This window comes from Apus apus, chromosome W (assembly GCF_020740795.1).
Source record: "Apus apus isolate bApuApu2 chromosome W, bApuApu2.pri.cur, whole genome shotgun sequence".
NCBI lineage: Eukaryota > Metazoa > Chordata > Aves > Apodiformes > Apodidae > Apus > Apus apus.
In genome coordinates, this window is record NC_067311.1 from 2,165,077 (window position 1) to 2,192,061 (window position 26,985).

Here is a 26,985-nt window from a genome sequence, read left to right on the forward strand (position 1 = left end):
AGGAGTTCCTGGCGCCTTGTTACTATGATTTCTTTCCCTGCTCAGCTCCTTATGGTGGCATTTAAGAGATCTCTTTAAATTTATTTTGATTCCTGATACTTCAGGCCTCTCCCAATTTCCCTGTTCCACTCCTCCTCAGTAATGTCCCGAAAGTTTGCAAACATTACCTGCCCTCCACAACACTGCTTAATAATTCTGGTAGATTTTACTCCTTTAACATGATGAACTAGAGTGATTAGAAAGTACCTCAAGGGAGCCAACTCAAAGTGGTCTCTATTTTCTAATACGTATTGCCCCTGTCCCCCGTGGTTCTCGTCAGGCTGACCATTGGATTTTGTCCACTGTATGTCTAATATTCGTTGCCAAGACTGAAATATAGTGTCATTTCTAAATTTTTGATCACACTGTTGGCAAAGGTATGAGTGTTGCAGAACTACCCTATTTACCCATAGGATCCCTTTACAATTCCCACATCAAATTTTTACCCAAAATCCACAACTTTTATCCCCACAATGGCAAACAGTTTCTAAAGCTAAGTCTATAGTTGCTGAACGTAGAAGATGTCTTCCTCCTGAAATCACTAGCTCCTGAGGTAGGAAAGTTGCCTCAGAGGCCGAAATTGTTCCAAAGAGCTCCTCTACCCATGGTCTCAACAGCTGAGCCCACCTGGATTGCCATCGAGCTTCCCACTCTTCTTGAGCTTGCATGAGTCTTACACTTTTCGGATAATTTTTAATTTCATAGGGTCTGGTCCACTCAGTCGGTTGGATGGGTCCCTTGACTCTACTGGCGTGAGTCCACCCTCTCTCAGCTGTTCGAAGGGCTGTATCTTTGGTAAGTAAAACAACAAAGGGTCCCTCCCAACGAGGTGTTAAAGAGGATTCTTTCCAGGATTTGATTAGCACTTGATCACCAGGTTGAATCTTATGTATTGTAATGTCTAAAGGAGGTCTCTGGACCACCAACCCCTTTTTTCTCAATTCCTGCCTTCTCTTCATCAATTTGACTATGTATTCCTGTACAATTTTATCCTCAATCCTGGGACTCCAAAGTCATATGGCATCCCATACATCATTTCAAAAGGTGAGATTCCTGTATCGGTACGAGGTTGGGTTCTAATATATAATAGTGCTAGTGGTAAACATCTTACCCAGTTCATTTTGGTTTCTACCATTAATTTAGTCATATGTTTCTTTATTTCTCCATTCATTCTCTCTACCTTCCCCGAGCTCTGTGGATGCCATGGGGTATGATATTCCCATTTGGTCCCAAAAAGCTCTGCTGTCTCTTTAATAATTTTTGAGTTAAAGTGCGGGCCCCTATCTGAATCGACCACAGCTATATCTCCATACCTGGGGACAATTTCTTCTAATAAGATTCTAATCACTGTTTTAGCTGTGGCTCTGGCTACAGGAAAAGCCTCTACAAAATAGGTAAGATGGTCCACCAGCACCAATAAGTAACGATACCTCCCCACTTTAGGTAATTCAGTAAAATCTGCCTGTATCTTTTCAAATGGTTTCTTGGCTATTTCCCTACCACCTTGAATTCTCTCTCTTAATTGTCTCTTGTTCACCTTTTGGCAAGTTAAGCACCCTTCCAATATCTTCTTAGCCATTCCACAAGCCCCTACACAAACATATTTAGTCTCAAATTGATCCACTAAAGCTTAAGTTCCCCAGTGAGTTTGTTGGTGTAGTTTCCCCATTATTTTCTGAGCCAATCCCTTTTTGAAGGACCTCTCTACCATCCGGTAACATCCACTTGTCACCCTGTTCCTTGGCTCCTGTTTGTTGTAATTTTTCCTTCTTTCTATCTGTAAAACTTTTAACCATATGGAATGATTCATTCTCATTATTTAATTGCCCTAATACTAACAGTGCTGCCCTTTTGGCTTCCTCATCAGCTAAGTTGTTTCCCCGAGTAGGGGGTTTAAAGCCTCTCTGATGTCCTTTTACATGTACAACAGCTATCTTTTGTGGCCCTGTAATGCCTTCAATGTCTCCTTAATCAGTGTTCTGTGGACTAATCCTTTCCCCTGAGTATTGATTAATCCCCGTTCCTCCCAGATTTTTCCAAAGGTATGAACTACTCCAAAGGCATACTTAGAGTCAGTGTAAATTGTTCCTATCTGTCCTGGTTTGAGCCAGGATAAGGCCAGTTTTTCTTTTGCTGATTTTTTTTTATTTCAGTGAGCTTTCTTCAACTAGCAACTGCGTGTTCTGCTAGGTTGATAAGACACTGGAATGTTTTTGTAATTGCTGGGCTCTCAAGGTCGTGCCTTTGCTCTGCTGGCTCAGACACTACGGGGGGATTTGTGGCCCCCCCCGTGGGAGGCTGGGTTAGACGAACAGCAAAACTGGCCAGAGATATTCCATTCCATATATCTACGTAGGCTCGGAGGAAGGTCGGAGATGACAGAAGAAAACTTCCTTCCTTCCTGCTTTGCTCTCTCTCGCCGCTTCGCTTTGCCTCTCTGTCTGCTTTCCTTCTTCTGTCTTTTTTCTCTCTCTTTTGTTCGTGGCCGGCGTCTGGGAAAACACCATCTGCCCATCGTCGTCGACCCATCGACCTCAAGCCCTCCTGACCCTCGTAACTCTCTGCCTTTCTCCAGGAGCAGCTTCGGGATTCCTCGGAATTGTCTCATCTGAGGGAAGTGCTGTGGGAGTTGCTGGGGGTGGGGGGAGGCAAGAGGTTTCTACCACACCTTTGTATAATCACTATATATATATATATATATACACTCTTATATCACGTATTAGTATTACAAATAAAGTTGCACGGTTCAGTTTTCAATCCAGACAAGTCTCTCTCTCTCTTTTTTTCTCTCTCCTTCCCTACCTGGGTGGGAGGGGGAGGGGATCGAGAGCATTGTTGTCAAACTGAGTCAAACGTTGACACTATCTTATCCTTTAATACTTGTAGGGCTCTCAATAGGGCATATAGTTCACAAGCCTGAGCCAACCAAGTTTTCTCTAAGGGCCCTGACTCCTTTACTTGAAAGGTCTTCCCATCTATTATAGCATATCCTGATTTACGTTGCCCATTTACTACTCGGGATGAACCATCTATATATAACTTCTCTCCTTCCTGTATCTCTTCCTCCTCTAAGTCTTCCCTAACTTTGATCTGGGACTCTATCACTTGGATGCAATTGTGTACTAATTCCTGAGCAGGTTCCCCATACAAGAACTGTGCTGGATTCTGCAGATTTGTAATCTCCAGTTCTAATTTAGGTGAGTGAACTAATATTCCTTCATATTTTAGTAATCGGCTATCAGTCAACCATTTATCTGCCTTTTGTTGTAGGATGCTCCGTATATTATGAGGGGTATACACCTTTAATTCTCCCCCAAAGGTTACTTTCACAGCCTCTTCCACTAATAAGGCTGTGGTCACGATTGCCTGTAGACATGTAGGCCATCCCCGACTCACAGGGTCTAGCAATTTTGAATAATATCCCACAGGTTTCTTCTGTCCTGCCCATTCTTGTGTTAATACCCCACAAGCTGTACCATTATCTGTATTCACAAAAAGGTAAAACGGTTTTTAGGTGTTTGGTAAACTTAGTACAGAAGCATTTGCTAAATCAATTTTTAATTCCTCCAAATGTTTTTCATCTTCATTATCCCATTTTAATAACCCTTCCCTAGTTAATTTTTCATATAGGAATTTTACTTTACTGCTATAATTCTCAATCCATTGTCGGCAGTATCCTAATAATCCTAAAAGTTGCCTCACCTGTCTTTTTGTTCGGGGAGCTTGGAGGGACAATATGCCATTAACCCGTTCAGGGTCCAGTTTTTTACATCCTTGGCTTAGCCAGTGTCCTAAATATTTTACCTCCTCTTCAGTGAATTGTAATTTTGATTTTGACACCTTCAAACCCTTTAGACTTAAAAAGTTAAGTAGTCTGATACTCTCTTGCCTAACCTCTTCCTGTTTTTCCCCTGCTGTTAACAAATCATCTACGTATTGTATTAGTGCTACATTTTTCCCTACTTCAAATGACTCCAGCAACTGTTCTAAAGCTTGTCCAAACAAGTTAGGGGACTCAGTAAATCCCTGAGGTAAGACAGTCCACCTTAATTGTTGTTTATGATTGGTTTCCGGATCTTCCCACTCAAAGGCAAAATAATCCCTACAATTTTCTTTTAATGGACAAGCCCAAAAAGCATCCTTTAAATCTATTACACTATACCATTTGCAGTCAGGAGAGAGCTTGTTCAATAGAGTATATGGATTTGCCACAACCGGGAATCAAGTGACCATTCTTCTGTTCACTTCCCGTAGGTCCTGCACTAGCCGATATGAGCCATCTGCTTTCTTCACTGGTAGTATTGGGGTATTATGTGGGGACATACATGGTTCCAATATGCCTTGTGCTAATAATCGCCTAATTACGGGCTGTAATCCCCTTCAACCCTCATGAGAGATGGGATATTGTTTCACCCTTATCGGGTCTTCAGGGTCTCTTATTGAAACCTCGAGGTTTTATATCTAATTTTCCTACAGAATCAGGAGTATACCATACTTCAGGGTTTATTTTTGCCTCATCCTCAACAGTAAGAACACATAGTCTTACTTGTAACTTCTGTTCCTTAATTTCCAAATTGACTCCTAAGTCTACCATTAAATCCCTTCCCAATAAATTATACTCTGCCTCAGGGACTAGCAGGAAGGTCCCTACTGCAAATTTTGTAGGTGTTTCTATCTCTACTCCTTTTATGATGGGCACTTTAAAGGGTTCTCCTTTAGCTCCAATAACTTGTGTAGTCTCTGGGGATGAAGAACATCCCCATGGTATTTGTTGTACTGTTGATTTCTCTGCTCCAGAGTCCACTAAGAACTCAAATTCCTGTCGCTGGGGACCCAATTTCAATTTTATCAAGGGCTCTGAACTTCGCGAGGTCCCCAGCAAATAGAGCCCCTGACCCCGCTAATCCTCTTTAAACACTCGCTCATCCTGCAAACGTTTTTTACAATATCTTTTCATATGTCCCTTCTTATGGCAATAGAAGCATTCCACATTCCCTGACACCTGTCTCAACATTTCAGGTCCATATTGAGTCTCTTGATATCTTTCTCCCACTTCCTGTGAATTCTTTCGCCTTTCATGTTCCCTTCCTTCCTTATGCCCTTCTCTTACTGCTGCTACCAATATTCTTGCCTGTTTCCTTTGACTCTCTTCCTCTCGCCTCACATACACTTTCTGAGCTTCTCGCAATAACTCATCCAAACCCTTTTCTTGCCAATCCTCAATTCTTTCCAATTTCCTTCGAATATCTGTCCAAGATTTGGCTACAAATTGTCCCCTCTGAGGACCGACCCTCCGGAAGTACGTCTCCGCACTTCCGGGAAGCCCTATTTTTCTATCAGTCCCCTCCGCGGACTGACCCTCCGGCAAGTGCCTTCTCTCACACACCAATTGCTTCCCCTTGTTCATGGCTCACACCCTCGCAGGCAATGAGAACCGCACTACTAGAAGGTCCGCACTCGCTTCGCCCTATAACACATCCCAAAGACCCCTGCCCGCGACCCCCAGGAGACACTGCGTGGACGCAGCAAGGAGGAGTCCGGGGTGGCATCTATGATAATGATTTCCTAGAACTAATTGTAATAACCCCTTCCTATCCTCGGACACCTAATGTATATGCAACAGCATGGATGAATATGTATTACTTTGTGGCATATAACGAGTTTGCCAACAGCTCTAGGGTGTATGTTATAGGTGAATCAGGAATTTAATTTGCTGATCAAATGTGAATGTATGTGGCTGGGTGTCAGGCTGCAATGTTTGTTAAATGTTTGTAGTTATGTTCTGTTATGTAATGGTTAATGTTGGAAGTTATACCTTGTTATTTAATGCTAAATGCTGACGGCCATATCAGGTAGATAGAACTATAAGTTATATAACATCTTGATTGACTGTGCAAGTCCCGGAGAACAACAACAACAATGCAGAGAATGGAATTTTCCGAGAGAGAGGCAGACCCCCCCTCTGCAACGGCGGGAAAAGGTATGGAATTTTCCGAGAGAGGGGTGGACCTCCCAAAAATGGCTGGAAAAGGATGGAATTTTCCGAGAGGGGTGGACCCCCCGAACTGCAGGAAAAAGAACTGTATAAAAGGGACCCCCGCGCAGAGCCGTGTGCGTGCCGTTGACAGAGTACAGACTCCCCGGCAGCCCAGCGCTGTTTGCTCACCTACCTCAAATAAATTGATTAATTTCTAAATTATTTTTCTGGCTGGTTATTGCCGATTACAGTGTGCACGTTTGTGGACGAGTGATCCCCCGTGCACCCAGCGCTGAATAAACATACCTTCTTTATAACCTTATAGGTTGTAAGGTCGTTATTCCACACGTCACTAGCTTTTATAGCCTAGCATAAGGCAATATTTTTTTTTTAATATTTTATCCTGGGGTGCATAAGGAAGAGTGTGGCCAGTACTTCAAGAGAGGTCATCCTCCCCCTCTGCTCTGCCCTGGTGAGGCCACATCTGGAATACTGCATCCAGTTCTGGGCTCCCCAGTTCAAGAGAGATGGGAAACTACGAGAGTCCAGTGGAGGGCAACAATGATGAATGGGGGACTGAAGCACCTCTCTTATGAGGAAAGGCTGAGAGAGCTGAGACTCTTTAGCCTGGAGAAGAGAAGGCTGAGGGGCGACCTTATTAATGCCTCTAAGTATCTAAAGGGTGGGTGCAAGGAGGATATAGCCTGACTCTTTTCAGTAGTTCCCAGTGACAGGAGCACTGGAACAGGCTGCCCAGGGAGGTTGTGGAGTCCCCTTCTCTGGAGGTATTCAAGACCTGCCTGGATGCAGTCCTGAGTAATGTGTTCTAGGTGATCCTGCTTCAGCAGGTGAGTTTGACTAGATGATCTCTAGAGGTGTCTTCCAACTCGTTGACAATTCTGTGATTCTGTAATTAAAGCAATTGAATTAAGAATTGAAAGAATTCAGACTTAAAATTATGATCAGCTAAGCTACCGAAGTCACAATTACATTTTGTAATAAGAATTTCATGTTCTGTTAAGAAATAATTAACATTACCAAATAATTTAATTACACATATTTTACAGGTTGCAGGTCAACTATTAGAATTGGTTTTAGTTACTTAATTCAGGCTGCAAGATTAGTCTTCCATGTCTTTCTGCATTGTACTGTTCCCTTCTGTTGCACCTTGGAGCTGTCATTCTGCACACTGCAGTAGTATGTATTATTGAACTCAGAATATGAGAGTAAGGGAGAAAGAGCTCTTAACCTGCATTACTTTCCTGTATTTTGTGACAAATCAGGTAAGAAATGTTTACATGAATCTATTGAATAAAATAGAATAAAATTTAATAGAATATAATAATTCAGTTGTAAGGGATTTACAATGATCATCTAGTGCAACTGTGACCAATTCAGGGCTGACCAAAAGTTAAAGCATGTTATTGAGGGCGTTGTCCAAATGCCTTTGAAACGTTTACAGTCTTGGGGCACTGACCACCTCTCTAGGAAGCTTGTTACAGTGTTTGACCACCCTCTCAGTGAAGAAATGCTTCCTAATATCCAGTCTAAACAGCTTTGAACCATTCCCACAACTATCACTGGATACCAGGGAGATCCTGCACCTCCCTCTCCACTTTCCCTCCTCGGCAAGCTGTAGAGAGCAATGAGGTTGCCCCTCAGCCTCCTTTTCTCCAAACCAGACAAGCCCAAAGTCCTTAGCAGCTCCTCATAGGACATTACTATGACATACGCTCTAAGAGATATGCTAACAAAGTATCTCATGGCCACTTTATGTTTTTCCATTAACCTTGAAAAGGTATACACCTAAACCATTCAAAAATTGTTTCCCGGTTTGCTTAAGCTTTTTTCAGCTTCTGAAATTTGCTGAGTTCATTTACACTAAACACCATCATCTAGATGACTTCTGTATTCATCTTCTGGAGCTATATAATTTTTTGCTATTCTGGTTTTAAATGGAATTGCATCTTGCTATCTTCAGTGGAGTTGTTTTTTTCATATTATCAGAAATTAAATCAACATGTATAAATATATATAAAAATAGACTAATTTTATCCATAACCACAGAAAGCTTCCACTTGTGTCACCATTTCTGCACTTTCCCACAACAGGTGTAATGCAGTAAATAGTTCATAAATATTACTGAAAACCATTTAAGCTGCTTATTTTTACAAATATGAATAATTACATTATTTGAACACTTTGAATTATATTATTACATACCTAATATGAGGAAAAGTGAGCTTTTTGTCTTATTACTACAATAATCTGTTGCAATTCAAGAAGAATAGTTCCATCAGCTAAATTATAAACATATTTTGATCTATGTGTTAAAACAAAAAATTATTAGGCAAGGAAACTATCCAATTTGATTATGTATATATCTGGCCTTTTGCCCCACAATAATAATCAGGTTGCTTAACTTAAGTTCAGATAAAACAGGGAAATTTCAAAGTATTTGAATAAAATCTTAATCATACATTTTATATTTCAGTCATTGTCTTAACCTAAACTAAATCAGGTCTTATCAGTAACTGTGAAGGTTAAGATTGCTCCGACCCAGGTGAAGGACTTTGGTGTGGGTCCAACTCTCAAGCCTGTCAAGGTCCCTCTGGATGGCCTCCCTTCCCTCCAGTGTGTCAACCACACTGCACAGGTTGGTGTTGTCAGCCACTGTCCATGTCACTGACAAATATGTTAAACAGCACCGTATAGAAGTGCAATTCTTAAATAATTACTGCATGCAAGTCCTGTTTTGTGTTTTTTTTGTAGTATCTCTGCAAGAATACAATTTAACATATTGAATTAATGCATTTCTTCAGTTGATTGGTAGTCACCTCATACAGGACTGTGGAAAAAAAAGCGCAAATTTTCAGTAACATTTTGGCAAATACAATTCTCTATTTGCAGTGTGAAATGACAAATTAAAATGAGCAATTTTGTCCCAATTTGGCCCACTGTATGATTCAGTGGACTGTATAATAACTATTTTGTTGTAATAGTTTTGTTTTCTAAAATGTATCTCCACATGGGAACTGCCCCAAATTACTGGAATTTTCTGATCCTATTCTTAGTCACAATTTATCTTTAATTTAGCCAAAATAAACAGTTCCGTAATTATTGCCAGAATCTGATATGTCAAGCAACCTTCTCTTTATGACAAACAGCATAAAGGAAAGATATAGAAAAATAATCAGAGGAAAATGGTAGAAGGAAGATGACAGAAGACTAATCAAGAAGCTCTGGTATTCTTCAGCTGTACTACTATTGTTCAGTTTTAGAAGATCAATTTGCACTTAATTCAGAAGGATCAGAAAGTATTCCAGAAAGTACATACATAGAGCAGTACTGTAAAAATATTTTCCTTACATGGCAGGAAGCAAAGAATCAGTGTGATAGACAAATGTGAAGGGGGAAGGAGGGAGTGGTTTGGGGAAGGAGACAGTAAATCTTGTATGTCATGCACAGTGACATGGCATCTTTAATATTTTCAGAAGGAAGAATATTTTTTTTATTTTTAAGATCTTACTGGAAATAAACAGAAACTTTTTTTTTTTTATGTGAGACAAATGAAAGCCCAATTCTTATACTTTTAAATTCCTAAAACCAAGCATGACTTGCTGGTTTCAGTCTGAATACAGTTAGTTTTAGTCCATATTTTACACATACTTCTTATTCTTACAGGGGAGCATAAAAGAGTTTTTCCTGTCCTACCATTTTCTTTAAAGGCCTTTTTTTTTTCCTGAATAAAAGTTAAATCAAGGTCTTTCAAAATGAAAAGGGCAATCCTCCCAAGCCAAAATAACTAAGTAGCCCATGAAGTACTTAAAATGTGTGGTTTAGATACTACTCACTGTTCATGGAAATTTCAGGTTAGGTAGTCTTACTCCTTGTTTTCTAACTTGTAAGCCTTTCGTTTGGCCACACACTCCTACCTCTTCCTTTTAGTCAGTTTGGCACTTGTCTGAGCCATTAATTAGCCAAAATGGTTCACAAAATGGAAAATTTGAGTACTAAACTAGCCAAGCAAGAAGAGCAGAAATTATTTGGGTTGTTTTCACCCAGTTTACTGGTTTACCAGGTACCAAGGACCAACACAAGGGAGAGAGAAAGCACCATGTAGCTGAGACCTAGGAACTGAGGAGGAATTAGAGGGTGATTCATTTTGGCAGTAATGAGCTATGAAAATGGGTCAGATGCTTAGTGAAACTTCACTGTCACTGATACCAGAAGTGTTCGTGAGGATCAGGCAACTGCATATTTTGTAGCAGATGAAGCTTTCTCTGTTTACAAATACTCTGGAACTCCTAGTCGTTTGGGACAGTATAGTACAAAATTGTTCAGCAATCTGGTCATATGATCATAATATGTGATGTAAGTTTATGTCACAACTATGCACAATTTTTCCCATTAATACAGTTTCTACATCTATTTCACATATCTAAATATCACAACTTGCACTTGCATTTTTGTTGAGATTATTCTCTCTGAGACATAAAGGCAAACCAAATCCTTCCTCACTGATCCCTCTCCTTTACATTCCCCAACAGGAAAGAAAAATAGCAATTCATTGAAGTCCTTATTTAGGCAAATTATTTGTATTCCAAGAACCTTATTTAAACTGTTGTAATAACATAATAGAGAACAAAGAAGTACAAAGTTATGGCCAAAAATATTGTACTTTTATCTAGCAGGATTTTTGAGGAGTAGTATTTATGCATTAGATTTTTCAACAAAAAAACCCACCCTATTTTTTCCCCCCAAACAATAGACAATGCATGCATTTAAATGACACTTGAAGAATAGCAAATATGATATTTATTTTTGTTAAATATTGCAAAATAAAAAATGCATCTGACACCCCCCCCAATATATTGGTCAAATAAGGATTTCCTGCAGCATGATAAATAAGGAATCCAGCAATAGACTTCAGCTTAGACAATCCTTTGAGAGAAAAAAACCCACACAAACACAAAAACAGCTTTAGAATAAGATTGATCTGGTTGAATTCTCTTGCATTTTTGACACTATCTTCAACATCAACTTTGCCCAAATAATTCTATTCCTTTCTTTCCTGCATCATGGCTACCGTAAAAAAGCTTGAGCGAAATCCCTGTAACTAGAGAAATAATGACCCTCAATAGGTTACTCATTGCATGGAAATGTTTGTTTTGATTGATACAACTCAAAATATTAAGGATCAAGCAAAAAAAAAAAAAAGAAGAGAAGATATCAGCGGTCTTTATCAAACCAAAGCATATTGTTCTTCAAGATCTCTACTAAACTAACAAAATGGACAGGGACATATGACAGTAGTTTATGTCCGAAGAGGGACTGTATCTACAAAAGTGTGAATGGCTAAAAAAGCCATTAAATATCTACAACAAATAATTTTAATTTCCTAACTTGTGACAGTCTCTCCAAAACATATTTATTTTCTTGATTTCTTAACTAGAGGTAGGTCATTCATAGGCCTTGTTAATATACTGTGCACACTTCATTAGTTTACTAATGTAATGCAGGATAAACACACGCAGAGCTTCAAGAACAGCAGCATATATAATAAATTATTTGGGCTTTTTTTTTTTTCCATGTTGGCTAACATATCTTTGCTTTCTCCTATTATTTCTTTGTGAAGGATACATAACAAGGGAAGGGGCATTAGGTTGAATAATCTGAAAGTCTTTTGTATCTTACAACCAAAAGCTCGGAGTCTAGCAATGTTTTAATATGCAGCCCTTTTACCCCCTTTTAAAGTTTTTGCAAATCATGCAGTAAATTCTGACTGACAGCCAGCAAAAAGTCTCTTCTCCACATTGAAACTTTAAAAAGTGTTTCACAATCTCGTGGCAGTATGACTAAAAATTACTGTTTATACTGTAACTTATGTTATCTACCTAGAATTTCGTAAAACCTTTGACACAGAATTCTCCTGGAGAAACTGGCTGCTCAGGGAATAGACAGATGTACTCTTTCTTGTGTAAAAAATTGGCTGGATGGCTGGGCTCAAAGAGTTGTGGTGAACGGAGATAAATTCTGTTGGTGGCCAGTAACAAGTGGTGTTCCCAGGGGCTCAGTTTTGGGGCCAGTTCTGTTCAATATCCTTATCGATGATCTGGAAAAGTGAATCGAGTGCACTCTCAGGAAATTTGCAGACAACACCAAGTTGGGCAGGAGTGTTGATCTGCTTGAGAGTAGGAAGGCTCTACAGAGGGATCTGGGCAGGCTGGATCAATGGATTGAGGCCAATTGGATGACATTCAACAAGGCCAAGTGCTGGGTCCTGAACTTGGGTCACAACAGCCCCATGCAATGCTACAGGCTTGGGGAAGAGTGTCTGGAAAGCTGCCCAGTGGAAAAGGACTGGAGGGTGCTGGTTGACAGTCACCTGAATATAAGCTGACAGCATGGACATGTGGCTAAGAAGGCAAATGGCATCCTGGCTTGTATCAGTGTGGCCAGCAGGACTAGAGAAGGGATTGTTTCCCTCTACTTGGCACTGGTGAGGCCATACCTCAAATGCTGTGTTCAGTTTTGGGACTATCACTACAAGACAGACATTGAGGTGCTGGAGCGCATCTAGAGAAGGGTAACAAAGCTGGTGAAGGGTCTAGGGCACAAGTCTTACAAGGAGCAGCTGAAGGAACTGGGGTTGTTTAGTCTGGAGAAAAGAAGGCTCAAGGGAGACCTTATCGCTCTCTACAACTGCCTGAAAGGAGGTTGTGGTGAGGCGGGTGTCAGTCTCTTCTCCCAAGTAACAAGTGATAAAACAAGAGGAAATGGCCTCAAGTTGTACCGGAGAGGTTTAGATTGGATATTAGGAAAAAATTATTCACATAAAGGGTTATCAAGCATTGGAACAGGCTCCCCAGGGAAGTGGTGGAGTCACCATCCCTGGAGGCATTTAAAAGATGTGTAGATGTGGTGCTTCGGGTGGATTTGTGGTGCTTAGTGGTGGATTTGGCAGTGTTAGATTAACGGTTGGACTTTATGATCTTAAAGGTCTTTTCCAACCAAAACAATTTATGATTCTATAAAATCCAAAGAGTCTGAATTATAAAAAGTAAACTGCCCTTATAGCTTCATTATCCTATGTATGTCAGGACAGTCCCAGTTAGTGAAAAAAGCAAGTTTAAGGTTTCTGTAAAACACACATTACAGCCTTCTTGTACTAGTGAATACCTAGAATACACAGATACCTGAGATATTTTCCTTCCCTCCTCTCCCATTTATGACATCCAATGAAATCACATAATTTTGGCAAAGTTAAAAGGGTTTCTGTCTTGGTTTTGCCTTCAGCTTCATGGTAGTGGCACATACTTCTGGACTCAAGCACTATAATGCATAATGGAAAACAGCAACAGCAATGGAATATATTGCAAGTGGGAATAGTTTTGTCATTTAAAAAGGAAATGTTTTTGTAAACACTGTCACACTGCAATGCTGTGCTAGGTGAATAATGTAAGGCTGCCATTAGCATGCTGAATATATGTTTTTGCAGAATATGCTCAAATTATCTAAACATTGCCACAGGTTCAACTCAATTAAAATATACCAGAAGTAGCCCAGTGGCACACACTCTTGAAATCTGCAATCACAATATATCTATAAAGCATGAGTACACTTTTGTTTTGTTTTTATACAAAACTTAAAACACCATTCCCCTCCCTCAGAATCAAAAACATAACAAAACAAACCCCAAACCTTTTTTTTAGCCACCACTTTTTTGTTTGGTTGGGTTTTGTTGGGTTTTTTGTTTGGTTGGTTGGTTTTTATACAGTTCTATTTATATCACTAAATCCAAGGTGGCCAATGTATTCCCAGGTTAAAAGAAGGGATCTTATCACGCACTTCATAATCAACAGTGGAAACAGAAGATTTGTTATGTTTATAAGCAAGATCAGGACCAAGTTTATAATGACATATATAACAAGAACAATTGTTCTGATCACGTGTTTAGAATGTCATTGTCATTTTTTGTAACCTACAACTACCTGCTTTTGCTTTATTAAATAAAATTCTTTAGCTCCTTAAAAATGTTAACACTAGTGACTTTTTTGTTGTTAGATCTAAGGTTTCTGTAATTTCTGAAACAATATTTAACTGATCTAATGTTCTGTGTTTTTTCATGATATTTTTAGGGAAACAGCATATACTCATTTAGTACTTACATTGAATGGTTTGAAATGTCTCTACATTAACTTTTCTAATAAAGGCTATTAGAAAGGTAAAATTACCCAAAGTTGAATATGCCAAATACAAATTCATGTTTAAGAGCTTATGTTCCAATCGTAGATATAATGGCATACATTTTTCCAACAAAGCCATTTTCTACATTTGTATAAAGCCCTGACAAGATTTAAGCATTGTTTTGATTGTGAATGTCCTCTGCATGTCTCCAATTTACTTTTACTCAGGAATGTACAAATGATTCTACACAGCACAATGCTAGTACCACTCTGTACTATAATAAGCTTTTTTTTGCTTTTAAAATATAAACAACAAAGCCCTAGTCAGAAATAAAATGACAAAATTTACATCCTTCTCTTAACAAGTAAATAAAATAACATTATTTAAAATGTAAATTAGCTGTAAGACATATGATACAATTACATAGATACATATCAACACAGCACATTCAATTTGCCAAAAAATAATTATTATAAAGCCAATATGGATGCTACCATATATATATATGTATGTATGTATGTACAGTGATTATAGCATTCATAATTGCATTATACCTACAACCTGTTTTCAGTTATAAGGTGTTTTATGAGGGAAGTAAAAAATAGCAACTGTTATTATTGTTGTTTTGGAGTTGGGAGGGTTAAGTATGAAAAACATATCATTAGTATTTATTGTTAACTTGATTACTAAACTAATAAGTTATTCCCTTTCCACCTCTCCTCCACTGCTGAGAGGCAGCAAATTCTGTGCGAAGTACACTCTAGTGCTACTTGGCACTGTAATCAATCAAATTACATCTGACCTCCAAGTTCTTTTCCTAGCAATCATGCACCTGGTCAAAAAAACACCTGTCAACCTAAGATGCTCATCAATGTGTGCTACATTTTTGTTAACAAAACGCACATATTAATGTCAAGTGATTTTCTCACTGTTTCATTTACATAAAAAAAATCTTTCTAAAGAACATCAAGAGAGGCTATTTTGCATGAAGCTTACCAAATGTCTGTGAATTGGTTAAGAGGCAATCTTATCAAGAAAGGTTCCTGAATGTGATCACTCAATAATTTCATGCTGTACAAAGGTGCTTTGATATTATTACAGAAAACATTTAATGCAATCTCATCCTATCTCTGACATAAGGAGAGAGTTAAACTGTCTTCTGTACACATATACCTAGTAGCATATTCATTCACACTGTTGGTTTTGGCATTAGAAAATGGAACGCTTTCTAGAAAAGGGAACATATGAGCTGAAACTATGTTTGTTTATAATTTGGCAGTTGACTCAATCAGGTCAGTTCCTATTCCATCAGTTTGGCATTTCAATTGGTATCTTATGTTTCAAAAGCATTGGTTTTATAAAAAGATTTGGCAAGATTTTATACAACAAAAATATTTTTTTCTACTGTGGAAAAGCATGCTTTAAAAAATCTCTAACTTAAAAAATGCACACAATTGGGAAAAAAAAAAAAGCCAACCACCACCATTTCAGGCTGTAGCCACTCAGGAAAATGTAGTGTCTGTGACATTTCTGTTTGGCATTTGTGAATAAAGAAAAAATAATGGCACATGGCAATTAAAGATATGATATTCCATGAACATCCCAGGTTTATTTCATTACTGTCTTCTATGCATCTTTTTGAACTGTGAAAGTACGGTTAAATTCTAAATCCATGCACAACTATTTCTATTTTGCAATCTCAATATTCTAGCCTCAAAAGTGAAGACAGAATGAAAAGACCCATGTCAAGAATTTAAAAAACACACTATCAGTACTTGTGATCCTTCAGAGAAAGTACATTCTGTAAAATTTGAATGACTGATAACTTCAGTTCTGATTAATTTTTCCTGACCAAAGCGCTCAACAGAAAATATTTTACCAGAAATGCAACTGGGAAAACAGCCATTGTACCTTTGAAAACATAAGAGGGAGAGGAAGGAGGGACAGAGAAAGGGTCAGGGAAAGAGGAAACCAGCTTGATTTTGTTTCAATAGCAAAAAAACTGTTATCCTTTGTGAGTGTACAACTGAGAATTTAAAACAAGTCACAAGATTTTGCTCAAAAATTAAGAAAATGTACTGTGAATGTACTTCAGCATATTTTTTTTTTCCTCCATATAGTTTAAATAAAATAATAATATTAACTAAAAACTCTGTGGACATTCACAGAGTCCATGCTGGCAATAAATTAGTATTACGCAATTTGTTTTCACAGATAATACAGTCCCTCGTGTATCTTCAATCACGCAAAGGTGGTCTTGGAGGGTCTCCTAGACACAGCTAGACCAGGTTGTACTCCTTCAGGTTTAACTGTAGGATTGTGTCCTTGACAGCAGCAAAGACAAAGCGTATATTCTCTGTGTCTGTAGCACATGTGAAGTGGGAGTAGATAATTTTATCACTATCTGGATTCAGGTCTACAAACATCTTCAGGATGAACTCTCGTGCTGCTTGTGCATCCCGTTGTGGTCCTGATAATTAAGAAGAGAAAGTCAATTTTTCCTAAAGTAAATTCAATATTTGAGCTTCTTTAGGAGGGGAACCTTAGGAGCAGAAAACAGAAGAAAGACTCAGTCTGTGATCCTTGTGTAAGAGAAGAAGGGAACATTTTAAATAATAAATACTACCATATATTATTTTTTCCCAGTAGGAACCATTAAAAAATAAAAATAGAAGGAAATTCCAGAAGTGGATCATGCAACTCTTCTTATCCTGCTGACTATACTCTTTCTTCCATATGATGTTTAAAATTCTCTATAACCACACAAAATGAGCAACAGTAGAAATAGTTGCTTTATAGAATCATAAATTGTTTTGGTTGGAAAAGACCTTTAAGATCATAAAGTCCAACCGTTAACCTAACACTGCCAAATCCACCACTAGACCATGTCCCTAAGCACCACATCTACACATCTTTTAAATACCTCCAGGGATGGTGACTCCACCACTTCCCTGGGGAGCCTGTTCCAATGCTTGATAACCCTTTATGTGAATAATTTTTTCCTAATATCCAATCTAAACCTCTCCGGTACAACTTGAGGCCATTTCCTCTTGTTTTATCACTTGTTACTTGGGAGAAGAGACTGACACCCGCCTCACCACAACCTCCTTTCAGGCAGTTGTAGAGAGCGATAAGGTCTCCCTTGAGCCTTCTTTTCTCCAGACTAAACAACCCCAGTTCCTTCAGCTGCTCCTTGTAAGACTTGTGCCCTAGACCCTTCACTAGCTTCATGCAGAGCTCAAAGTGCAAACACACTGCACCAGCAAGGGCAGCCTTGGGTCCAAACTGTGGCTTTAACTCTCAGCTGACCATATCAACAACTTGGTGCTCAACATGCCTGAAGGCATTTCTCCTTTCTGTTCTCACCCTGACCTCACTCCCTTCACCTATTTTTGCCTTCTTGGAGAAATACTCATTAGGGTCCACATGCAAGACTTGCTGCTTCACTAGGTGCCAGCCCAAGTGATTATTTTGGACAAATGCAACCCAAAGAGGTAAAACAGATGAAGTGATGGGCAGACTGCCAAATATATTAAAATGCCTGAAGGTCTTGACAGGCTTGCTGGAGGAGGTCCAAAAGCACCTAAGCACTTCAGTCCCATGGGCTTCTTCAGCAGTTCTGTGCAACTTTCTGTAAGGACAACTGGTCTTCCTAAATTCAACTATCTTCAAGAGTAACTTGTATTTGTCTGACAGTTTTTAAAGCTGACTAGCTGACTTTAATAAAAGGTGAGTATCTTACCTGGAAGACTAGAATTGAGACTCTTAGTTCCACCTTTGTGGCAGATGTAGCTCACCTCACTCTCCATCAGCCTCCAGAACCCAGCAGGAGAGTAAGACTCGCAACACTGAATTTCAGCCACCACTACTGACTACTTTCCCAGTTGACTCCTCCCTAGCTTGAATCCCCACTGCTAATAAATATTTTAAACAAATAATAGAATTGGCCATTTCTTAGTCTATATCATTTTAATCAACTTCCTAGAATTTTGTTAAAGTTTTAAAGTGGATAGAAACAGGTAGGGTTGTCCTATCTCAAAATGTACTGCACTATTCAAAGCCTGTATCCAAATTTTCCTTACAGAATCACAGAATTGTCAGAGTTGGAAGGGACTTCTAGAGATCATGTAGTCCGATTCCCCCACTAAAGCAGGATTGCCTAGAGCACATTACTCAGGTCTGCATCCAGGCAGGTCTTGAATATCTCCAGAGAAGGGGACTCCACAACCTCCCTGGGCAGCCTGTTCCAGTGCTGTCACCCTCACCATAAAGAAGTTTTTCCTCATATTTAAATGGAACTTCCTATGTTCCAGCCTGTGCCTGTTGGCCCTCGTCCTGTCACAGGGAACTACTGAAAAGAGTCAGGCTATATCCTCCTTGCACCCATCCTTTAGATACTTAGAGGCATTAATAAGGTTGCCCCTCAGCCTTCTCTTCTCCAGGCTAAAGAGTCTCAGCTCTCTCAGCCTTTCCTCATAAGAGAGGTGCTTCAGTCCCCCATTCATCATTGTTGCCCTCCACTGGACTCTCGTAGTTTCCCATCTCTCTTGAACTGGGGAGCCCAGAACTGGATGCAGTATTCCAGATGTGGCCTCACCAGGGCAGAGCAGAGGGGGAGGATGACCTCTCTCAACCTACTGGCCGCACACTTCCTTATGTACCCCAGGATTCCATTGGCCCTCTTGGTGACAAAGGCCCATTGCTGGCTCATGGATAATTTACTATCTACCAGGACTTCCAGATCCTTCTCCTCAGAACTGCTTTTCCAGCTGGTCCACCCCTAACCTATATTGGTGCATGGGGTTCTTCCTCCCCAGGTACAGGACCCTACACTTGCCCTTGTTGAACCTCATTAGGTTCTCCTCTACCCAGCTCTCCAACCTGACCAGGTCACACTGGATGGCAGCACAGCCCTCTGGAGTGTCACCACCCCTCCCTGTTTGGTATCATCAGTGAACTTGCTGAGAATACACTCTGTCCCCTCGTCCAGGTCATTGATGAATATGTTGAACAAGACCAGACCGAGTACTGACCCCTTGGGGACACCACTGGCTACAGGCCTCCAACTTGACCCTGCTCCATTGATCACAACCCCTCTGAGTTTTGTCACACAGTCAGCTCTCCATCCACCTCACTGTCCACTCATCTAGCCCACACTCCCGAAGTTTCCTAATGAGGATGCTATGGGAGACGGCGTCAAAAGCTTTGCTGAAGTCAAGGTAGATGACATCTGCTGCTCTCCCCTCATCCAGCCAACCAGTTATGTCATCATAGAAGGCTAGCAGATTGGTCAAGCATGATTTACCCTTGGTAAATCCATGTTGACCATTCCCAATAACTTCCTATTCTTCAATGTGTTTAGAGATGATATCCAGAATGAGTCGCTCCATCACCTTCTCAGGGACAGAGGTGAGACTAACTGGCCTCTAGTTCCCTGGGTCCTCCTTCTTGTCCTTTTTGAAGACTGGAATGACATTGGCCCTCCTCCAGTCCTCAGGCACCTCCCCTGTTCTCCATGACCTTTCAAAGATGATGGAGAGTGGCCCAGCAATAACATCTGCCAGCTCTCTCAGCACTTGCAGGTGCATCCCATCAGTGCCCATGGGCTTATGGATGTCCATTTTGGCCAAGTGGTCTCTAACCCGGTCCTCCTCTATTGAGGGAAAGTCTTCCTTTCTCCAGACCTTTCCCCTTGCCTCCATGGTCTGGGATTCATGAGGGACAGCTTTAGCAGTGAAGACTGAAGGAAAGAAGGCATTCAGTAACTCCACCTTTTCTATGTCTTCCACCACTAGGGCACCCACTTCATTCAGCAGTGGGCCTACATTTTCCCTAGTCTTCCTTTTCCTATTGATATACTGAAAAAACCTCTTCTTGTTATCTTTAACCACAGTGGCCAAGTTGAGTTCTGCTTGAGCCTTGGCCCTTCTAATTTTCCCCCTGCATAGCTTCACTACATCTTGTTATTCCTCATAGGTTGCCAACCCCTTTTTTCAAAGGCCATAAACTTTCCTTTTGTTCCTGAGGTCCAGCCAAAGCTCTCTATTTAGCCAGGCTGATCTTCTTCCCCATCGGCTTGTCTTTCGGGTGCTGGGGCTGGCCTTCTCCTGTGCCTTTAAGAGTTCTTCCTTGAAGTATGACCAGCCTTCCTGGGCTCCTTTGCCCTTTGGGACTGTCTCCCAAGGGACACTCTCAACCATGCTCTGAAACAGGCCAAAGTCTGCCCTTCGGAAGTCCAAGGTAACAGTTCTGCTGGCTCCCTGCCTTGCTTCTCTAAGAATTGAGAACTCTATCATGTCATGATCACTCTGCCCTAGATGACCTCCAACCTTTACATCCCCCACAAGGCCTTCTCTGTTGACAAGTAGCAGGTCCAGCAGGACACTTTCCCTAGTTGGCTCCATCACCAGCTGTGTCAGGAAGTTGTCTTCCACACACTCCAGGAACCTCCAGGACTGTTCCCTCTGCTGTGTTTTATTTCCAGCAGACATCTGGGAAGTTGAAGTCCCCTACGAGAACAAGGGCTGGTAATTGTGAGACCTCTGCCAGCTGCTTATAGAATATTTCATCAGCCTCTACATCCTGATTGGGGGGTCTATAACAAACTCCCACCATGATGTCTGCCTTATTGGTCTTTCCCTTGATTCTTACCCATAGATGCTCAACATTGTCATTCACATTGTTAAGTTCTAGGCATTCAAATCCATCCCTAACATAGAGGGCCACCCCATCACCTCTCCTTCCTTGCCTATCCCTTCTGCAAAGTTGGTAGCCATCAATCACACCACTCCAGTTGTATGAGTCTTTCCACCATGTTTCAGTGATGGCAACTATATCATGGTTTTCTTGCTGTACAATGGCCTCCAGCTCCTCTTGTTTGCTGCCCATGCTGTGTGCATTATCTAATAACGTCTCCTGGCTATCATGTAATATAATTATTTTTTTTTTTACTGGAGTTCAGGTATAGAAAACCGAGGTTAAAAAGAAAGTTTGCCACCTCAGGAATTTAGGAAAAAGGGAATGAGCCAATATTAGATTTACAATGATAAGTGGTTATGGTCTAAATAATCTTGGAAAATAATTATAATACAAATCTTCAGATTTCTTCTCCATTGCTCCTTACTTAGCAGTCTTCAAAGGGTCTCCCTGTATGATAGTCAGGTTTTTTACATAAAGTACTACAATTTGGCTTGGCTGCATTATCTTGGTGAGTGTAATAATTTATTTTCTTTGAAGACTCTGGAGGGGAGTGTGCTCCTGTTGATAGACATTTTTCTCTTCTTTCCTTCCCAAGCATGGCCCCATTTAGTCTTTTTCCCCTCTCCCAGCTCTTTATTCTAGTCTGTTAGTCAGTCTTTTAGTATTAGTTGTGAAAGCATACCTTCATGTGATAATCTAACCCTTGAACACATCTCAGTTGCTCATCCAGTGTTGTTATGGCATACTGTGCAGTATAACTACTTAATCAGTTCCATTTGCCATCCTGGTGAGCATTTCTCATCCCTATGCTACTTTCTCCATTGTGTTACCACACAGGAAACTGCACAGGAGAAGCAATCTAGCTGAAAAATACCTAATTCTGATGAGTCTTCAACATCTCCAAACAGGGTGCTGGAACAGCAGAGGGGACGACACAGAGACCCATGCAAGCCACAGGCTGTGTAACACGCCCCATCTTTCCATCAGAATAAATAAAATCAAACCATAACCTTGTCTAAGGGGTTAAGTCCAGCAAGATATGCAGAATTAGAGTCAGAAGCTTAAAGACTTTCACGTCTGGCCTACTAGTTATGGCACTACTGGTCCATAACCTTCTTTTGTTTCCCTTACTCATGGCAAAGGAGAAGAGGGTTTCTCTGAGCTGACTGAAAACCTAATAACCTGATACGACGAAATGACTGGCTTGGTAGATGAGAGGAAAACGATGGATATTGTCTACTAAGAGTTCAGTAAGGCTTTTGATGTCTCCCATAAGATTTTCATAGGGAAGCTGATGAAGTATGTGCTGGATGAGCAGACTGAGAGGATTTGAAAACTGTCTGAATGGCTGGGATCAGAGGGTGGTGATCAGTGGCCCAAAGTATAGTTGGAGGCCAGTAACTACTGGGGTACCCCAGGGGTCAATACTGGGTCCAGTCCCATTTAACATAGAATCACAGAATGGTTTGGGTTGGAAGAACCCTTTAAGATCATCTAGTTCCAATCCCCCTACATGTGCAGGGACACCTCCCACTAGACGAGGTTGCTCAAGCCCCATCCAACACTTCCAGGGAGGGGGTATCCACAACTTACCTGGGCAACCTGTTCCAGTTTCTCACCATCCTCATCATAAAAAAAATTATTCTTTATGTCCAATCTAAATCTACCCTCTTTCAGATTAACCCTGATACTCCATGTCCTGTCACTATAAGCCTTGGTTAAAAGTCTTTATCCATCTTTCTCATAAATTCCCTTTAAATATTGAAAGGCCACAATAAGGTCCCCCTGGAGTTTTCTCTTCTCCAGGCTGAACAACCCTAACTCTCTCAGTCTTTCTTGATAGGAGAGGTGCTCCAGACCTCTGATCATCTTTGTGGCCCTCCTCTGGACCCTATCTAACAGGTCCATGTCCTTCTTATGGTGGGGGATCCAGAACTGAACACAGTACTCCAGGTGGGGTCTCACAAGAGCAGTGTGGAGGGGGAGAATCACCTCCCTTGACCCGCTGGCCACACTTTTTTGGATGCAGCCCAGGATACGGTTGGCTTTCTGGGCTGCAAGTGCACATTGCAGGTTCATGTTGAGCTTCTCATCAACCAACACCCCCAAGTCCTTCTCCTCAGGGCTGCTTTCAATCCATTTTCCATCCAGCCTGTCTTTGTGCTTGGGCCTGCCCTGACCCAGGTGAAGGATCTTGCACTTGGCCTTGTTGAACTTCATGAGGTTGATATGGGCCCACGTCTCAAGCCTGTCAAGGTCCCTCTGGATGGCCTCCCTTCCCTCCAGCTTGTCAACCACACCACAAAGCTTGGTGTCCTCAGCAAACTTGCTGAAGATGCACTCAATTCCACTGTCTTTGTCTCCAACAAAGATGTTAAACAGCACTGGTTCCAGTACCGACCCTTGAGGAATGCTACTTGTCATTGGTCTCCATTGAACATTGAGCCATTGACCACTATCCTTTGAGTGTGACCATCCAGCCATTTCCTTATCCACTGAGTGGTCCATCCATTGAATACATATCTTTCCAATTTAGATACCAGGATGTTGTCATTAATGATCTGGATGATGGGGCAGAGTGTACCATCAGCAAGTTTGCTGATGACACAAAACTGGGAGGAGTGGCTGCCATCCAAAGGGATCTCAACAGGCTGGAGAAATGGGCTGAAACAAACCTCATGCAGTTCAGCAAAAGGAAGTTCCAAGTCCTGTACCTGAGGAGGAACAAGCCCAGACACCAAAACTGGATGGCAGCTTGGCAGAAAAGGACCTGGGGGTCTTGCTGAACACCAAGTTGAAGATTTGCCAGTAATTTGCCCTTGCTGCAAAGAAGGCGAATGGTATCCTTGTCTGCATTAGGAGGAATGTTGCCAGCAGGTCAAGGGAGGTGATCCTTCCCCTCTACTTAGCACTGGTGAACCCCCATTTGGAGTCCTGTGTCCATCTCTGGGCTACCCAGTACAAGAGAGACATGGACATACTAGAGAGAGAACAGCAAAGGCCACAAAGATGATTAAGGGACTGGAGGAAAGGCTGAGAAACCTGGGACTGTTTACCCTAAAGAAAAGGCTCAGGTGGGGATCTCATCAATGTGTACAAATACCTGAAGGCAGAGTATAAAGAAGGCAGGCCAGGCTCTTGTTGATGGTGTCCAGTGACAGGACAAGGGGTAATGTGAACAAGCTGAAACACAGGAGTTTCTATCTGAATATCAGGAAACCCTTTTTTACTATGAGGGTGACCAAACACTGGAACAGGTTGCCCAGAGAGGTTGTAGAGTCTTCCTCCTTGGAGATATTCAAAATGCATCTGAACATGGTCCTGGGCAACAGGCACTAGGTGACCTTGTTTGAGCAGAGGGGTTGGACCCCTCCTAGTGATAGGACGAGGGGTAATGGTTTTAAACTGGAAGAGGGTAGATTTAGGTTAGACGTTAGGAAGAAATTCTTTACTGTTAGGGTGGTGAGGCACTGGAACAGGTTGTCCAGGGAGGTTGTGGATGCCCCTTCCCTGGAGGTGTTCAAGGCCAGGTTTGATAGGGCTTTGTGCAACCTGGTCTAGTGGAAGGTGTCCCTGCCCCTGCAGGGGGGTTGAAACTAGATGATCTTCTAGGTCCCTTCCAGCCCAAACCATTCTATGATTCTATGACCACTGATCTCAAGTGATGCCTTCCAACCTCAAGCATTCTGTGTGAATTTTGTCTGCTTTTTCTGTATAAGCAGTTAACACGTATCCATGCATATATCCACTTGAGTGACAATAACAGAAGGGGGTCTAGGACAACCACTAACTCTCCTCTGGGACATCTCTGTGCAGGGACATCTCTACATCGGGACATCTCTATGCTGAGACATTTCTCTGCAGATCGGCAGTGTACACAGGGCTGTGCAGGTGTTCTGGCGCAGAGATGTTCTGCTGGAGAGATGTCCCGGCTGAGAGTTGACCTTTCCTGTAAAAGAAGGACCCATAGAGCTTTCTCACCTGCAGATGTCATCTAGGGCACCTGTCACACTTGTAACTTGAAAGGACAAGAATAATTTCAATTCAGCTGCCAGTTCTCTTCTGTATAGTACTATCAAACTAAACTTATACTGACTCATAAATATGGTCTGATCCTGCAAGCTGTTCGCTGTGAACGTATCCTTTCCTCTCAAACAGGTAAAAAGTGTAACTTTTTCCTTTTATCACTCTGTAGTTTTGAAAATGAGAGATTTATTTTTTTTTGGTAGCTTTTTAATCTACTTTTCACTCTCTAGTGAGACAAAAAAGATATTATTGTATTAATTTGATTTTTTTCTCTGTTATCAAGCCTCCACTCTTTTCACCTCAGGAGAATTTTCTGAAAGTATGGCTTCCTTAGAAACAGCTGTGTGTTGCACATAATATTTTCCAGGACAAGCACATTAAACTTCATGTAAGTAACATAAAATAAACAAAAAAGAAATGGTATAATGAAAGGGTGGGAGGAGTGATACTGGTATCTCTGACAGCCACAGAGAATTTTTTACACTTCTGTTCAGATATCCAGCCTTAAACAAAAACACAACAACAAAACAAAAAGCCCCAAAACAATTAAAAGAGTACGTGAGACACTGTGTAAAAATGACAAATGTATTTTTATGTAATTTCAGCTTTACACTTCAGTTCAAACCCTCATCCCAACTTATGAACAACGACAGAATAAGGTCCCTTTTTAATATGATGTTACTAATCTAAAATCAATAATTTCACATGGAAGATACTGCCATCCAATTCATAATTAATGGAGGTATAAAGTGAAATCCTAGCAATCTAGATAGCAATCTAGAAAATCCCACAAGACTTCAGTGACTTAAAAAAATTGAGTATTATAAATTGGTATTTTAAAGAATTTTTTCCTTTTCATATAGTTTTTTAAAAAACATGACCAGCAAGTCATTCAACTACAAAGTAACCATTTGGTGTACTAAGTACAATTTGTAAAGAAGAAGATGGATGTAATGAAGAATGGGTGATAATCTTTGTTCTAAGAACCTCTAAGCAAAATATGGGCAAAGCTATTACATTTTGTAAATGGAGCATGAACTCTGGTGGCAATATACTTACCATCATACTCTGGGAAATAATCAACTAAATGGGAGTACATAATTTTCTCCTCTAAGAGATCTTTTTTATTTAAGAAAAGAATGACGGAAGAATTTTGGAACCATGGATATGTGATAATTGTCCTAAAGAGTGCTTTGCTTTCTTCCATTCGATTCTGGAATAAAAAGACAAATTTATGCAGTTGTGAAAATGTTTTTAAGTTATAATATCAAATATTTATAAGTAAATAACATTAAACAATACTATTATATTGTTATCTAATAATATATAATTAACGAATACAATACAATATATGTAATATTGTACAATAAATAATGTTTAATATTTAATGTTTAACACTAAATATTTTTAAAATAATTTTTTAAAAATAAATCCATGCAAATCTATTGTATGTGATAAACAGATCCATTTAATCATAGAAACATAGAATCATCCTGGTTGGAAGGGACCTTGACGATCATCAAGTCCAACCATAACCTAAATCCCCCTACCATAACCTGATTTACCCATTCAGTGCTTAAATCATGTAGCTAAGCACTATATCTATATTTCTTTTAAACACTTCCAGGGATGGTGACTCCACCATCTCCCTGAGCAGCCTGTTCCACTGTCCAACAACTCTTTCAGTAAAGAAATTCTTTCAAATATCCAGTCTAAACCTCCCCTGGTGCAGCTTCAGGCCATTTCCTCTGGTCCTGTCATTATTCACTGGAGAGAAGAGTCCAACTCCCACCTCCCTACAGCCTCCTTTCAGGTAGTTGTAGAGAGCAATGAGGTCTCCCCTCAGCCTCCTCTTCTTCAAACTAAACAATCCTAGTTCCCTCAGCCTCTCCTCATAGGGTTTATTCTCCAGACCTTTCACCAGTCTGGTAGCCCTCCTCTGAACATGCTCCAGCAACTCTACACCTTCTTACTGAAATGTAAGCTTTAATTGATTCATTTACAATTAACTGGTAAGTGGTAAATTGTGGTAAAAAATGCAGGCAGTTTCCTTT

General features: G+C 40.6%; 2 protein-coding genes across 4 annotated transcripts in view; one reads left to right on the top strand and one right to left on the bottom strand.

Moving 5' to 3' along the window:
* The window catches only part of LOC127395183 (uncharacterized), a 432,114-nt gene that overhangs the window by 220,534 nt on the left and 184,595 nt on the right, over window positions 1-26,985 (top strand). The window lies entirely within an intron of this gene.
* The window catches only part of LOC127395192 (guanine nucleotide-binding protein G(q) subunit alpha), a 150,013-nt gene continuing 133,844 nt past the window's right edge, over window positions 10,817-26,985 (bottom strand). For 2 of the 3 annotated variants that reach the window (XM_051641763.1, XM_051641761.1), the window contains 2 exons: window positions 25,991-26,144; window positions 10,817-16,676 (listed from right to left, as the gene is read on the bottom strand). In XM_051641763.1, coding sequence (XP_051497723.1) covers window positions 16,486-16,676; window positions 25,991-26,144 — 345 coding nt within the window. In that variant the 3' untranslated portion in view covers window positions 10,817-16,485. The other variant, XM_051641762.1, reaches the window with a different exon arrangement.